At 41.7% G+C, this 17,790-nt stretch overlaps 1 protein-coding gene across 2 annotated transcripts in view; it reads right to left on the bottom strand.

Moving 5' to 3' along the window:
• The window catches only part of LOC129510083 (cytosolic beta-glucosidase), a 331,724-nt gene that overhangs the window by 151,909 nt on the left and 162,025 nt on the right, over window positions 1-17,790 (bottom strand). For both annotated transcript variants that reach the window (XR_008664519.1, XM_055325940.1), the window contains exon 5: window positions 12,830-12,920. Coding sequence is in view for 1 of the 2 variants with exons in the window: in XM_055325940.1 (XP_055181915.1) it covers window positions 12,871-12,920 (50 nt within the window). In the remaining variant the exon portion in view is untranslated. The remainder of the gene's footprint in view (window positions 1-12,829; window positions 12,921-17,790) is intronic.

Below are 17,790 nucleotides of genomic sequence, written 5' to 3'. Positions count from 1 at the left end.
CAAGCAAAGCAAACTCAGCATAGCGCCTGTCAGATTACATGTCTATAAAGTGACAGCTTTGCTGATAAAAGACTTTGATGACACCCTCCCAGTCCTCATTCTCCCATCTCCCTGTTTTGTATTCCCTAAATATCCAGTAAATGAATTCTAAATATTTTTTTCTGTCCCACATGAAATCCTAACTACCTTAAAAAAAATTTGCTTATAAAAACGTAAAAGCATCCAAGTTCCTACTTTGAGTGAACAAACCACTTTTTTTTTTCTTAAGGGCAAAAGAAGTTAGATTCTTCTTCATGGATTTAGCAAGTGTTGTCCAAAATTTCACTGACAGGCGTAATTCGTAAAACATTTGATCACATTTGTCCTCTTCTTGATATCCTATGGCAACCTTGCTGCGGCTTCCAACCTCAAGGCCTTCCAGAGCTTGGAGAATCATCTGAATCGAAAGAGCAATAGTCTACAGCTACACTATCCAATGCGGTAGCCACTAGCCACATGCAGATTTCAAGCGCTTGCAAGGTGACTGGTGGTAACTGAGATGATCTTATATGTGTAAAATGCACACTGGACTTTAAAGACTGAGCACGGAAAAAAAATTTAAAAAAAAAATAAAGACTAAGCACAGAAAAGAAGAATGTAAAATAACTCATCAATCATTTTTGTACTGATTACATGTTTAAACAAAAGTATTCGGGGTATATTGGGTTCAGTAAAATACATTATTAAAATTAATTTCACGGTTTCACTTGCTTTTTTTTAATGTGGCTTTTGGAGAGTTTTGAATCACATGCACGTCTCCTACTCTTGGCTGACATTGTCTTCCCATCGGGCAGGGGTGCTTTGCAGAGAGCTACACACATCACAGTTTACAAAATGCTCATCTGTAATGTTCTCCGTGTGGAAAGAGAGTGGACTTCGGAATCTGAGACTTACGGGCGTAGATCCTCTCTCTGGGATTTTTTTTTTTTTTTTTTTATAAATGAAAAGCAGGATATTTACCTCTCAGAGGTGCAGCTAAACTTGAGCAAATCAGAATCGTGTCTTCGAGTGCGATCCCCTTCCCAGCTGCCTAGTTGTGAGCCAATACCCTCCGGCCTCAGAGTCTTCTTCACCCATAAAGTGAAAGTGATGGTTCAAACAGGTGAGTGTCCCTCTACTACCAGCATCAGAGGTCAGGAGGTGACAGCGTTCTGCTCAACAAGCAGAGGCCATTCAAATTCTCAAATGTTAATCATACTCCTTTTGCTTTCTACCATTTACTGCTTATCAGGTACCAGGCACTGCTCTAAAAAATTCTGGATACAAGGACACCTGGGTGGCTCAGTGGTTGAGGGTCTGCCTTTGGCTTAGGTCATGATCCCGGAGTTCTGGGATCAAGTCCCACATCGGGCTTCCCGCAGGGAGCCTGCTTCTTCCTCTGCCTATGTCTCTGCCTCTGTGTGTGTGTGTGTGTTTCTCATGAATAAATAAGTAAATCTTAAAAAAAAAAAAAAAAGAATTTGGGATACATTTTACCAGTTAATCCTCACCACCACCAGCACCACCACCATAATAACAGGTAAATTGTTTAGAGATTGGACCAGCTGCTGAGCCAAGTGCCTTACCTGTGTCATCTTACAAGATCATGACGAAGTAGGCCTCTGGTAAGAAATCGAGATGCCAAGCATCATTAACTACATTTTATGGTTGAGGAAATTGAAGTTCAGAGAGGCTGAGTGACCACCCAAAGTCACATAATCAGTAGGAGACAGAGCTGAGAGTTAACTCATTGGTTCCAAAGCTGTTCTCTTAGGCACCACAACAGAGTCAGTCTGCACCTCCTTGCCTTCATGGCTTCATCCCTTCCCACCTTCTTCCCTTTTATGGTCTTTCCCATCCACCTCCCATCCTATTTTTTGTTCCTTTACATTGTCCTTTTTTTTTTTTTAATTCTCTCTTCTCTCTAACCACTTGAAACCTTCCAGCTTATTATATATATGAATATGATTTTTCCCTCTCCTAGCAATGTCCAGTTCGCTGCATTAAAGAATCCTATTTTTAAACTTTTTAAAAAAGCATCTCTATCAAAATTTTCCCTGATTATGACGTTGTATTTACACTTCCAGCGATGGGTTAAGGTCTGGTGTGTTTTCCCCGTTCCGTTACTGCTCCTCTGATATATTAATCCATGGGTCAGTGGCACCACAGAGGTGCTTCTTGGGAACCATAGAATCTGAAGACTGTCAGATGTTCCCAGCAAACCAGTTAGAATAGTGTGGCTGCTGGATTCCAAGCTGGCAGGAATATGTATGAAGTCCCATTAGAAATCATGGAATTCGGTACAAACCATCCCCTTATTTAGCACACAAGAAAATTCTACCCCAGAGATAGCCCGACTTGATTTTGATTTTCCCATAGATATTTAGTCATTAAGGACTAGATTCAATCCACTATTCTTTATGCTACACTAGTCTAAACTCCAGACTTATTTATTTTTTAATAAAACTCTACTGTCAAATATAGACCATCTTTTGAGAAAAGAAAATTCAGAGAAGGCATAGCAATTTTATTTTTGTGTGTGTGGTTGAATTCCATTACTACTTTTTTTTTAACTGTTTATCTACATCTTGACCCTGTTTTAAACTGTACCCATGACCCCATAATCAAGCCTTAGGGCTTCCGTGTAGCAGAAAGTAACCTGCCTTTTCCCATGCTGGACCTTCCAGCATCCAAGGGAATGCCAAATGCTTATTTTTCAGAGCTGTAAATCCAGCCTGGCTAATGTTGTACATTAGCAACTACAAAGATAACAAGTTTTGGTTAATTTTTGTTCCCCCCCACACCCTTCCTTCCCCAGACCTAAGCCCTCTGTCCTACTTAAGGACCAGGACTCCACTATTTCCAAAATCGCTCTGGGAATGCATGCAAAGCTACGTGAAACCCTCCAAGCATTTCTGATCCGATCTCACTAATCACTTCTCTGTACACCTCTAATAAAAATTTTCAAACTTCAGAGCATCCCTTCTTGTTTATAGCAGAGAGAAATCCTGCAACACCAGGGAAAGGTTAACTATCGGGAATGCCTTCACGACTAGTCTTCTTGACCTGAGAGAACCTTTGCAAACTTCTCCCGTGTCAGCTTCCCCTCATCTTGTTTCACACAACCCCGTCCCCCAACATCATCACTTGTCACATTCTAGAATCAATTATTGCCACCATATCTACTAAGAAAGATGGTAGAAATGATCGTTGACTGTTCTACATCTTGAGTGCCACCGAGAAATAAACTACACATTTATTAACCTTGACCAGACTACCATAAATTTGACAGAAATCGTGTTAGTTTGCAGCAACCACAGCACACATTGGCATCCCTCTGATCTCTGAGGCTGGTTACCGTTCTCCTGATCCATGTCTCTAGCAGGAGAACCTAAATCTTTCCCATTTCATAGGGTCATTTGTTCTTAGGAGACCTAGATACATTTTGCAATTGTGCTTTCTGGTGAGTGAGCAGAAAGAAATTACCAGCATCCGTATCTTCAAAGAACATCAATAGAGTATCCGTCTACCCCCAGCTGGGCTCCAGGCAACATGCAAAACCAGGTAAGTAGATGCAGTCCCGCCTTCCAGGACAAAGATACCTACACCGCGGATGCACATAGGCTTCAAGTATGCTCTTCTGCCCCATGTGGCGGACTTTTACGCAGTTGTAGGACATACAAATATGGGATTTTTACAACAGTTATTTCTACAGTCTCTATTCACGTAGCATATCCTATAGAAAGGCATTACATCCTTTCCTAAGAGAGTATGTTTTTAAAACCTGTGTTGACTACAATTTGGCTTCAAGATTGAGCCATAAATTGAACTTGAATTATAACTTGGTGCCTGTCTATAGCTTCTACCTTACGCATCAATCATACTGCGATTCCAGGATGCAGATTTCTGAGGGACGTGGGGAAGATGTGCTCGGGAATAAATACTGTACAATAACAGGCATATCCTTTCTATAATACAGAGTTTAATGAAAAGGAAATTGATCTCTATTTCTCCTCTGACCCCAAACCGAACCGATGGAGTTTGAACTGTCCTCTTCGAGAGTAATCACGCTTGGATGCCTGTTGACCTCACCTGTAGGTTAGAGGTATCTCATCTCCCTCCTCTTAATTCTCCCTCAGTTATTTCGAAAGGCTGCTGGGATGTGTAACCTGTCCTTATGAAGATCAGACATGTTGTTTCACTCCAGACCACAGGCTGAAATCCTATCCTTCTAGAAGCTTCTCTCTCATTGCCTCCAGGGTCCTCAGTGGGATAAAAGATGTTCACTTGGGAGTCAGAAGCAGGGTGTCCATCCTCCCCACAACATGAGCTGAGGCGCTGAGGGGCACCTGCACAGCACTGTGACGCTTGGGCCTCACAAGGTGTAGGTGCCACACCATGTTTCACATGGAAATAAAGAAAAGTCCCACTACCCTGGCCTGTCCACACAAACGGACTCTGAAATAGTGCTGCTTGGGCCTCCCAAAATCCTCTCACAAATCAACAAGAAACAGGCCATGAAGCTGATTCTACAGGCACCAGAGTTTTTCCCCTGCAGCCCTTCACCCCCTCCCTTCCTCCTCTCGCACAAAATCAGATCATGAAAAATATGTGCCTGGCTCCTGAGCCACCATACATGCCCAGGCAGGGGCTTCCTGGTAAATAGCTGAATAGGTGACCCTCTTGGAGTGCCTACGTTGAGCCACCATTGTTCTAAGCGTCTGGGTGGGTTCAAATGCTGATTCTGGCCACACCCAGGCTCTGCGACTTCAGGCAAGTTTCTAAAACTCTCTATGTCTCAGTTTCCTCAACTATGACATAGGAATAACCCTAATCACGACAACAGTATCTACGTCACAGAGGTTCTGTGAGAGCTGAAGAACTTCAGGACCTTAGAATAGTGCCTGACGCGTAAAAGGCACAATATCATTTTTACTTGTGAATTCTCACCATAACACTTCCAGGACTAACAGTACTCTCAGTCCCAGGTGAGGAGACCAAGGCACAGAGAAATAATGTCATTTGTCCAGAGGAGCCCGATTAGGAGGTCATAAATCTGAGCGTCATAATTAGAGATCCCAGAACCAGAGCTGTTTACCACCACCCTCTTGACATGTGCAGCAAAAGTCAAATCCGCACCTTCCCTGTCAAGAGTCGTAACATTCCCACATGAGCCTCTACTGATGTCTCCACTGTTCTTGTGGTGGGGACAACAGGGTGTGGTGAGCAAAGACCCCCCCAGGACCCCTTAATGCTTCTAGCAGTGCCCCCTGCAATGATGTCTCCTCCTCTCAAGAACCTCCACTGTTAAGGCTTGAAGGAGGGCTGTATCCCTTCAACACCTGCCATCACCAACGACTGTCCCTCTCTGATTTCTTGGTCTCGTGCTGTTTGGCTGAGTGTCCTCCGCATTAATACTGCCTTCACTTCCCACCTCTCCACCGCAGCTGGGCATCTGCCCTCCCTTTCTCTTCTGTACTTGACTCCATCAAATAACCAACCTGGAATCAAAGCTCTGAAGCACAAAACTTGGGCAGTGCCGCTCTCCCCCTAGTGGTGATGTAGGGAATATCCCCAAACTGCCTGGGTTGCAAATGCATCACTTTTGTTGTTGTTAAAACCGGCCTGTTTCTCCGAAAACTATTACAAAAAAAAGCAGCAGGTAGATGAGTGCAGGATAGGATGTCCGATGATGAGGATGAAACAGGTGTCCGGCTGAAAGCTGAGGCCCTTGAGTCAACTGGATGGAGGATGAGTGGAATCAACAAGATGGAGGGGTGGGGTGGGGTGGGGTGGGGTGGGGCAAGAAAGCACCTGTTTACCCTGGAGGCCCTTGCATTCGAAGTCTCTGAGGCAAAGGGAGCCAGTCTTTTTGGGAGGCGAGTGGGAAATAAGAAGGCCAGTGAGGCCAGAACCCAGAGGAGAGAGAGAATTAGCTGGGCCAACACACACAAACTCCTCTAGGCCAACTTTCGAATTAAGGGTTTTTTTTTTTTTTTTTTTTTTTTTTTTTTTTTTTTTTTTTTTTTTTTTTTTTGCCTAAAAGCAGTGGCAAGCAATGAAAGGTCTTTAATCAAGGAAGACCTTTAGTCTTTAACCATCAGACTAGAATCTTTAGTAAATCCCTCAAATCATATCTGGTCATGCCAACTGAGAGGGAGGAGCCATTCCCAATCCAGTGATTTTATTGTCTCCATTTTATTCATTTTATTTTCCTGGACACGAGGAGGCTAACCCAATAGCAGGAGACACCTGCTCTCTTAACAGAGACAGTAAGGGAGGTGCTTTTCTTGGGAAGCAACAGACATTTCTAAGTCTGTGTTCCCTACCGAGATATGTCAGCTCCATCTGGAAATAGCTGAAGTTACTTATCAGAATAAGTTTAATCATTCCTTGGCCGTCTTTCCCTCTGTGAAAGGAGAAACAACATGTCCTTCTCTGTGGTTATATTTGCTGATCCATGTACTATCCAAATGGCGTGGGAGTGCCAGGGAAGCCTGAAATTTAATGTTGCCCAAACTCTACCCATCTTTTAGGCCCTTCTCCATCAAAGGCCTTGGCTGTGACCTGCCTCTTCCTCCTCTACTCTCCTCTTTGGGCTCTAATAGTCAGACCTTGTTTAACATTGTCAAAAGGGCAACTGTGAGGTCCCCTCTCCGTCCTCCAACCGGCTCAGGCCTTGTGGAGATAGTTGCAGAGATGGGGGTGACAGTCGCAAGCCAAGGAATGCCCAGGATCGTCAGTAAACCACCGGCACATGGGGCAGAGGCGTGGGACAGATTCTCCCTCACAGCTGTTGGAAGTAACCATCCCTACCAGCACCCTTGATTGTGCACTTCTAGTCTCTAGAACTGTGAGACAATAAGTATCTATGGTTTAGATCCTCTGCTATAGAATACTTTGCCATGGCAACCCTAGCAAAACTAAATATGGTTCTGGTCTATCTTCCATATCTAAGGAAATATCAGATTTCTTAAAAAAAAAAAAAAAGGTCAGAAAATGAAGAGTCATCTTCAATTTATCAACTTGGTTTGACACTCCCCACCCATACTCCAACTGTGAATAAGCAAGCTCGTCAATGAGTAACATTGCCCCCTTCACTCCACTCCTCCTACTATTCCCTCATCTAAGCCGCCATTGCTTCTTGCCCGGACTGTGGCAAAAGACTGTGTCATTTTCCTGATTTCCTATTTAAAACCTTCCAGTGGCTTCTATTGCATTTAAAATACAATCCTCACTCTACGTGATGGCCTCCCGGGCCTCAGCTGACCTTGCCTTGCCCATCTCTCTGGTCTCCTCTCTTTTGCAAATTATTCCCCATGCTTCAGCATACTCCTCTCTTTTCTGTTACTAAAACCCACCAAGGCTGTCCCCACCTCAGGGCCTTTGCACTAGCAGTTCATTTCTGTCCAGGATGCTCTTCATCTAGGTAGATGAGGAGCTGGCTTCTCAGCTTTCAGACCTTGGCTGGCTTCTTGTCTTTCAGACCTTGGCTCTTCGGTGAGCCATTCCTTGACTACCTAACCTGAAGTAATCCCTCACTCCCTCTCTATCACGTCATCATTCTATCTTCTACTTGGTACATTCTATTACTTGCTATTTTATTTTTGGACAATTGCAAATATTGATTGAACTCTGACTCTGTGCCGAGAACTCTTCTGAGCACTGCAGAATACAGTGGTGAATGACAAAGTCTTTGTTCTCAAGGAGTTTATATTCCAGTGACGTAAGACAGATAAATCACTTATCCCTACCTGATACTTTATTCTGGTCTATTCTTTTTTTTTAATTGCTCAACCCACCCCTCCTCCTCCCACTAGAATATAAACCATAAGACTTCGAGGCACTCTCTACCTAATTCATGTCTACATCTGTTAAGGCCTTAAACAGATCTTGAAACAGTTTTATTTAAATAAAAATACAAAGAAAAGAAAAAAGAATAAGCAATATTGTACAGACAATATAGCCCTGCAAACATATCTCAACTCTACCATTAATGAATAACTGAATCTCAGCAAACTTGTCTGTAAATAAGGGAGTAATAATAATCACCTTCAGGGTTATTGCGTGCATCAAAGAAGATTCTGTTTGTAATATTTTGCACAGTGTCTCACACACAGGAGGCATAGAGCAAATGCTGAATGAATTAATTTATAAATGTGAAAAAATAAAATATAAAATTTATGAAAGTGACTTGGTACCTTTCCTTGAAACCTAAAAATTATGACTGGGTTCTCAAGTAAATTTTTAGATTAAAAAAAATTTTTTTTTAATTTTTAGATTCACTGGTCCCTGAATTCTGCAGGCATCTTCCCTTCGCCTGCACTCCTGTACAACCTCTTTCCTGCAGGACTTGTGATTTTCCAGCGTAAGTGATAGGTATCCAGATGCATGCTTCATCTGTAATAGGCAAGATCTACTTGTTTTACAAGGAATTACATACAGGCTTGTATTAATTAACTATTTCTGCTGGTTATAGGCCATCTTTTCAACTCCTCTGCAATCTTCTTGGGAAGAGAAAATGACTCACACTCATCTTCTTGCTGCCACAGAGCCTACTCATCACTGCTATACAGAACGTCCTTATCAATTCTAGGTACCGTGTTGGTCCTCAATCACCAACTACTCGTTAATTGAGTAGAACTGATTGTAGTAGGCAGCCTCTCAGATAGCTCTCAGCACTCCCCACCTCCCACTGCTTCTGAACTTCTATAATCTCCTCCTCTTGAGTGTTGGCTGGACTTAGCAATTGCCTTCTAAAGAACAGAATACAGTAAAAGTGATAGAATCACTCCCAATACTAGGTTACGAAAAGACTAAGACTTCCATCTTGTTCTCTCTGTCTCTGTCTCTCTCTATCTCTGTATGTCTGTCTCTGTTTCTGCCTCTTTTTCTCTCTCAGAACCCTCATTCTGGGGAAGCGGGCTGCCATGTCGGGTAGCCCTAAGGAGAGCCCCACCTTGTGCCCGACTGATGTGTCCATGTGATGTCCAGTTAGATCCTGAAGCGTCCCCACAGCTGTGTGAGTGGGTCTGGCAGTGAATATTCCCAGACTGGGGGGTCAACACCCATGTAAATGGACCTGGATGTGAACCTGAATGTGGAGCCTCATCCATTTGAGCCTTGAGATGACTGCAGCCCCCCAAAATACCTCAGTTGCAATCTTATGAGACACTGTGAGTCAGAGCCAGCCAGAAAATCCATTCCTAGATTCCTAACCCACAGAAACTCTGAGAATATAAGTTGTTTTTACCACTAAAGGTGGGGATGACTTGTCGCACAGCAACTAATGCACTGGTGGAGGGCACTTGGTAGGTGCTTAATAAATATTCTTCGAGTAACCAAATGAATAGCTTCTATATACTGACAGTTAAAACATATGAAATCAGAGATTTAGCGACTTCTGTTTTACTCTGAAATTTGAAAATACAGGCCATAAATATAGAAATTAGATTCTTTATTCAATTAACAAAATTTCATAATAACACTATGTGTCATGTAGTGAATATGGTCCCTGACTCCAAAATGGACCTTCCAATCTAGAAGGCACACACAGTCTTCCTAACACTCATGAGTGTCTCCATCTGATGTCTCTCCAAACAGAATTCTTGGTGAAAGAGAACCTAATAAACTGACAATTACTTTTTTTTTTTTTAAGATCCTATTTATTTATTTGAGAGGGAGGGAGAGAAAGAGCAGCAGCAGGGAGAGGGGCAGAGGGAGAGGAGGATGCAGACTCCCCACTGAGCATGGAGTCCAGCACGGGGCTCGATCCCAGGACCCAGAGATCATGACCTGAGCAAAAGTCAGACACTTAACTGACTGAGCCACCTGGGACCCCTGAAACTGATAATTACTTTTAAAAGAGCCAGACAAATCTGTATATAAGTTCCAGCTTTCTACTAACTAATAAAACATCCTGAAGAGGTTAAAAAAAAAGTCTCAACAAGACTTCAGTTTCTTTAGTAGTAAAATAGGCATCATGATATCTACCTTTTTCAGGATTTATAGGTTCCAAATCCCAGATTCAGAGTTATTAGTCCAAATAAACTAAAAAATATTTATGGGCTCATTTGCCATGCTTCCTAAAATAGGATCATCAAATGGAAAAAAATATAGACAGTCAGCTGTGAGGTCCCATCGAAAAGCAAGTGACTCATGTTCAAAGAGTAGAACCATAGGGACAGGAGCCCCTGACTGAGCAAACCTATAACCAAATTTATCAAGTCAACTGGGATGTGCTCAGATCTCAGGTGCTTTTTCCACATCCTCCGAACACATATGGAAGCAGGAATCACTCACAGTTTGAGAAAAACAAACTTAAAACACAGCCTTGTAAAACAAATAATAAACCTAAGAAACCTGTTAGACGTGGCTTCTCTCGCTCGCTCTCTTTCTCTCCCTCTCTTTTTACTAACTTCATCTGCATGTCATAAAAACTCCTTTAAATTTCACTGTTTGAAGAGTTCTGACCAGTGTCTGCACCCATGCAGCCACTGCCACCATCAAAAAAGAAGACTCCACCACAAAATGTTACCTGGTTTCCCCCGTGCCTTCTGGCCCTGCCTCCCTGGCCCCAAGCAGCCACCCAGCCGATTTCCGTCATTATGGATTAGTCTTCCTCTGATTAGAATTTAATAGAAATGGAATCATAGAGCATGAGCTCTTTTGCTCAACATGATTATTTTGAGATTTATCTATGTTGTTGAGTCTATCAATAGTTCATTACAATTAATTGCTTTGGAGGATTCCATCGTATTCGTGTCACAACAACCACGGGCAGTGGCTACCTGACACAGGTCTCCCCCACCACTTGCTCCCCCCGCCTCCACCCCCCTTGTTCTTCTCTCTAAAGTCAACCACCGTCTTCATAAATAGCCCTCTCATGAAACTTCGGTCCATGATCCCTGGTGGACATTCCCACTGGGGCTTCCAACTGAGCCGTCCTCACTCGGGAAACACAGTGCACAGTGTTAGGAGAATAGGTAAACGTTTTGTTCTCTAAAGTGATAAATGTTTTTTATAGGCACCGTTCTATCATCCTTCATTATGTCCCTCCATGGCCGAGCAGATAGCAGCCTTTTTTTTTTTTTTTTTTTTTTTATTTCAAAGAGAAGAGACACGTGGAGACATCCAACTCTTTGCCGGTGGTACATCATGAAAGAGGTAGAAACAGAGGAAGGCAGGATGGTCTGGACGCCTCGAATTTCTAAACCTACAGAATCCTTTCAATTATTTAAAAATAGTCTTTTTTCCGATTATAAAAGATAAAGTGTGTTAAATGAATATCCGGAAAATGCAGAAAAAAATGTAAAGAAAAAATAAAAACCACCCATCAATCCACCAAAGACCCACCTTCCTGAAATAAATGTAGCCTATTTCTTTACAATTTTGAGTTTTTTGTTTTTTTTTTTTTTATTTTTTTTTGTTTTTGATGGCGCTCATGCAGCTGTTTTAAATAAAATTAGATGCCCGGGGTAGTTTTGTTTTCTGCCTTTGTACACCTACCTGTATTTTGCAGCATTTTTCATTATCGTTAAATATTATCTACAGACATTATTTTTAACGGCCACGTAAATCTTACTTTGTATAACGCAAGTGCTCAATTACTTCCCTCATGTTTGTGATCCTTTGCTTCTAAAAGGGATCTAAATTTTGCAGAAGGCAAACCAAATTTCAAGTCACTCATTGGCCATTATTATGGTGTTCTTTGACATTTGGAGCCAGCCTAGCTCCTAAATAGAATTTAAAATCAAGGGATTTAACAATTGAAAGAAAGGGGCTTGACAGCTAATCGGGGCATTTGGGGAATATCCACTGGGCCTAACGAGGAAAATAATGGGGTTCTCAGTCTCCACCTCCAGGTAACTTCCAAAGCCTGCCCTGCTAGGGTTCAATTAAGATGAGAAAGATCAGGTAACTTTGCAGGAGGACCATAATTCCTGCAATAACAAATGTCAAATGTTGCCATTTTAGCTATTCTGAGTGACTGCCTTGTTATTTCTAAGGGCTTTAAGGGTAGTATTTGTCAATGGCAGTATCACTGACTTTTCAAAGTAATTAACTTTGTATCCAAAAATAAACTTAATTGTTTAACCACCGGTGTATTAGGCACCATGGGAGGGATGTACCACTTTCTTTGGAAATAAATCTGATTCTTTCAGTCTTCAGATTTATTTCTCCCGGAACCATGTTATTGTCTTGTAAAATGGTCCACCCCTCCCATTATCTCCTAAGTAGCAGCTAGGCTGGGGAGAAAACAGTTGTATTGATATATGAAGTTGGAGGCAGATGCCAAGCTAATTGATCTGAGTAGGTTAAATGGGAGAAAATACTTCCAAGAATCAATAGAGGTGCTAATTCGGCTAATTGTTGGATAGTGTTTCTTTTTTAAGTGAGCGATTTTCCCAATGACTGTTTATCATGTTGATTTTTCTTTTTTACCCTGAGTTTATCAGTTTTAACTTTACTAAACCTTCTATGATAATTGGTTGCAAATGTGTCCTTGTCGCAGAGTTTTTATCGCCCACCTGGTGACAGGTAGCTTTCCTGGATATGCTGATCTGGCGCAAAAACTAGGCGTGGCCTTTTACCAAGACAACTCCAGTAGAGACAATTTTCTGCCAACAGCATCCAAAACAAGAACAAGAGTCCTCGTCTCACCAGAGTTGATGGATCACAAAACAGAAGTTGAAGCACATTACTTAAATGTACAAGGATAACCAAGAAACCAACTGAAGATTGACATCTTTCTAATTAAAAAACTGGAAGCAGAAATGCAGAGTGAGTGGATAATGAACGGATTTCTTACCTGCCCACAGGTGTTGGAAGAGGAGGTGTCAGTAGATGTTGCTAAGGTTGATAGTTCAAGACATGGTCCACCATGGGTACAAGGAGTGGACCTAGGGGAAGAAATAAAGGAGCAAGGACGGAGAAATTTTTTTTTCTTTTTTTTAAGCCCTTATGCGAAATGATTAAAAATAATAATAATAACATACACAAAAAGGCATTGGGAGTTTGGAAAGAACAGTGAGTAGTAGACAAGAAGGAAAGATAAATCCTAGAATACTACCCCGTAAAGACCGAAAGAGACCTAGGAGAACTAAATCGTTTTCCACTCCCCCACTTTACAAATGACAGACTAAGAGACAGATGGTTGAATAATAGAGGATATTACAAATATCGAGACTCAAAAAAGGACAAAGCAGAGTATGTTCTATTGATATGCATGGTATTTTCTTGGAATAATACTTGAAAAGTTCTTGCTAGCCCCCACCCCCACGCCTCCTCACTAATGTCTGAAAAGATGGGACTAAGCCTTTCACTCCAAAATGAGGGATACCCTAGGGGAAAATTTACACATTAACTCAGGGTTCTGCTTGAGTAATTTTGACCTAAATTGGAACAAAGGTTTAAATGTCTGATATTAGAAGAGTACAAAACTCTGAAAGCAGAGGAGAGAGGAAGCTCTGTCAATACGAGCTCAAAAAGGAATGACCAGAGGCAGCTGATAAATATTGTACATCATAACTCTTTCCTGCTGTGTTTCCTGCTGTCCACTATCTGTCTCTGGCCTCCTTCTTTCTTTCTGTGCAATGGTCCATGAGGTTCGAATTGTTTTTATAGCTCAGATCAGCATCAGAATTGGAATTTCAAATAGTCGCTGCCAGATTTTGGCTAGAATCTTTGGCAGATCCCCTTTGCTGGAGCGTTCACTCTCATGTCAGGGTGGTAGTGATAAACTCGAATCAACACATCAACTGATGGTAAACCTGGGATAGAAAAGAACTTTTCAAGGCCTTTCACAGGGAAGCTGGACTTCACTCATTAAAAGAATCCGCACAAACTTTGGGGCACCAACAAATGTCTCCCTGCAAGTAATGTGTTAATCAGGTGACCCAGAGCAACTTATTTCACTTCTCAGGTGATCAGATGAGTATCATCTGTGAAATGGACACACTGGGCTTGGCCCTGACCATTTTACAAAGAGACCTAGATGTGGACAAATCAATGAGGCAAGGATTCATAGAAATGCCACTAGAAAGCACTAAGCAAATATGAAAATAATCAGAAATGATCCCAAGGTCTTGAACTCTTTGAAGTTAGGGACCCACAGAGCATTGCGTGGAGTGTTACAGATCCTAGATATCCAGATGTGCTTTTATGTGTGTGTAATGGAGAAAACAAGGCAAAAATAGACAAAAATGCAAATGAAAATATAAATGATTCCATAAAGGGGCATATGATTAGCAAGGTGTGTGGGTAGTCAGTACCATGATCTCAGAGGACACCAAGCCCTCCAGAGAGACTCTGGAGTGAAACTGGAAGAGAAACTTTAGTTGGGCTTTGAAGGACAGGTCAGATTAGCTATTTATTAAAGAAAATAGAAGACAATCAAAGATAGGTGCAAAATACAATTGGTAAAGTTATCAAATACTTCCAGTACATTGAGATATGATTACTTGGTAGTCCTTTACCTGTATTCTCTGGTCTTACCGAAAACTTTGTGAGGGCTAAATATAAATATTAGCATAAATTCCCAATAATTTTTATCTTATAGATAAATGATAAACCATGATTCAAAGAGGCTGGGCTGCCTGAGGTCACACAGCTAATCATGGGGAGGCTTGTATGACTGTCTCCAAACCCCATACTCTTAACGGGAAAGCAGATGTGTGCACTGGAAACTAAGGACCACCACTCCCCTGACAGTGAGCCCTCGAGAGGTGTTCAGTCCCGACATTCTGGAAGAGAGTTTCCTCTGTAGCCTGAACTCTGGGAAATGTACCAATCCTTATTATTTCCAGACTCTGTATTTACAGATTTTTCCCACGATCTAAAATTTATTGGCAAAAATCATTACTTGCAGAGCTTTGGTGGCCATCTGCAGACACATGCCGAGTGACAAAAAATTTGAGGTGTGTGACACACATGCTCCCAGTTGAGGTCCAGTAAGACAGTGTTCTGACTTCTTGCCTTAGCCGTCATCCTGTAAACAAGTGTCCTCTTCAGGATCTATATAGTGCCATGATCTTCACATTTTTGTGCTTTCAGTTGATGATTTTGGTGTTGAAAATGACCCCCAACTGTCGCTCTGTGTAGTTCTGTGTAGTTTTTCCAAGCACAAGAAGGCCATGATATGAGAAAGTACGTGTGTTAGGTCAGTGTCACTCTGGCAAGAGTTGTAGTGCAGTTGACCATGAGTTCAATGTTATCGAACCAACAATATATATTAAATAATGAGTCTTTAAACAGAAACACATGTACAACAAAGTTAAGTATCCATGGGTTGACAAAAATGTGACCAGAGGCTCAGAAGAACCTAACCCTGTGTGTCCCCTAGGAGCAATGGTCCAGTGCTCTCCAACTCAAGATCCCCAGCAACTTTATAGACACAGCCAACACAAATAACAAGAATCAACTCTAATCTTCAAAGACAACCTGCTCATGCAGTATCACTCACCAGTTACACATCACAAATTAACTTACTGGATTTACAAACTCTTCTTGGGATTAGAGAAGGTTAGAGGCAGGGATAGAGGTTGAGAAGGGCATGGATAGGTTGTATCCTGAGCTAGAAGGACACGCATAGATGGGACAAAAGAGATGAAGAAGATGGCATCAGCCTTGCCAGCTAAAGAGAGCTGGGTGTTTGAGGCTATGGATTTAAGAGACTCCAAAGAAGGCCAGTTGGGGACCGGTGAGAACAGGTCTTAGCTACTTATCATTTTGTCTTTACAAGCAGGACTATGGCTGGTGGTGCCCGTTGTACTCAATGAGGAGTTATTGTGTGGGACTATATTCTCTCTCAAACATCTCATTGACTGTCCCGTTGAGGACCAGGGAACTCTGTAGTTCCTCCTTCAATGTCTTCAGCTCTGATGTGCCCATCCCAGTCCATGCTTCTAGAGCATTCCATGGGACAGTGCACTCAGGTCTGAGGAAAATGGATTGAGTGCTCGCTTCGGCAGCACATATACTAAAATTGGAAAATGGATTGAGTGTCCAGAGCCTGAGGCCTATTACCACAAGTTCAAAGCTTCTTTGAGGGTTTATGTTTTACCACAGAGACTCAGGTGAATTTTGTGACACTCTATGACCCTAAAAATAACATAAAATTAGCATTTTAAGAATAATAGTATGTATGGAATAGTGACCATGAGCCAGGCCCTGTTCTATTCACTTTATTTATATTGTCTTTGTTAATCCTCACAGAAGGAAATAGTATGATTATTACTATAATTATCTCCTTTTTACAGGTAACTCAGCTAAAGTTTAGAGAGGATAATGACTGCCCAACCTCACTCAGCTAGTCAGCGCTGGACGTAAGATTCAAACCCAAGGCAGCTGACCCCAGAGCTCTACTAGATCCTTCAAGCTCCAACCACCATTTTTCTTTCTCCACAGGTCTCTCCATGTCCCTATAATGAGCTTAGTGTCCTCTGAGGTCATAGAATTCATCTTCCCTAATGATATACTCTTTATATATTGTCGTTCATATTTTCAGTGCAATGCAGAAGTCCCAGTACTATCCTGCGACTTCTGGAACTCTGAATCCTAAGACCCCAAGCTTCAGAAAGATAAGTTTACATGATACAAGGCTTGCCAGGGAAATTCTTCTTATTATTAAGCTAAGCAATCAGCTTCAGTATGTGTCACAGACAGCCTTAAGGCCTCAAATGGGGGAAAGGAGGAGCAAAATAGTGGGAGCGATGGGAACAAAATGGAAGAAGGTAAAAACAAATTAATTAATTAATTAAGTTAAATTAAAATTAATGGAAAGAAAGGAAGCTAGGATAAAAAGAAAAATAAGGAAACATCATGTACAAGCCTGGGCATAGTAGAGAGGGATCATGGCAAAAGTATCTATAATTGCACGTGTCCTGTGGGTTACCAATCCCACATGGATTGGCCCATGCTCAAGGCTAGTAATTAGAAAAATAAGAGCTCTGGCCCTGTGTTCACTACTAATTTGTTAGGCAATCTTCAGCAATTCGACCAATTTCCAATCAACTCACCTCACTTTTAATCTAGGCTTCTTTTGCTCATTACCTCTCCTGACCGCTGCATGAGATGACTGAGAGAACAAAACGAGTGCCTATGGTGTGAAAACATTTCGGGGAAGAATGCACTAGAAAGAATGTTCCACTGCCCTTCTGGAAAGTATGGCACATCAACCAGGACTCCAGTTTAGGGATTAGAGACCCAAAGATAAACAAGACCTAGTCTCCACCTTCAAAAAACCCATAGGCCAGGGATGAACATAAGATGGGGTAACAAATGCTTTTCAAAGCAGTAGGACAAGTGTAATAGGAGAGGTATATTCCAAGAGTAGGGAATGGCTAACTCTATCAAGGGAGGTCAGTAGAAATGGCATAGGAAGAAAACACAGGTGTCAGTATATTTTTTTATGAAAAAAAAATAAGGAGCTGATGAAAGACAAGAAGTAAATAAAGGTGTCCAGCTTTAAGCTCATCTATTCAATATCAAAGTAACCCCGTATCTGTTAAAGTCTGGCTTTCTTTGTCTGCAATTTTAATCAAGTCCAAAAGGACACTTGAGAGATTAAATCACCACCCACAAAACCTTGATTTGTCTGGGGAAAAATGGACTCTTTCAGCCTCCATCCCCTGAGCAGAACAGACAAGCCAATTTTGCCTTTAAAAAATCAACAGGTAGAGACATAACAAAGGTCATATATTACGAGGCTGCAGATGGAAAGTCAGCCCCAGCAGTTACATCGACACAGTTATTACTGTTATTACAGCTAAA

Source organism: Nyctereutes procyonoides, unplaced genomic scaffold (assembly GCF_905146905.1).
Source record: "Nyctereutes procyonoides isolate TBG_1078 unplaced genomic scaffold, NYPRO_anot_genome, whole genome shotgun sequence".
Classification (NCBI taxonomy): domain Eukaryota; kingdom Metazoa; phylum Chordata; class Mammalia; order Carnivora; family Canidae; genus Nyctereutes; species Nyctereutes procyonoides.
This window is presented reverse-complemented; position numbering and strand designations above follow the sequence as displayed.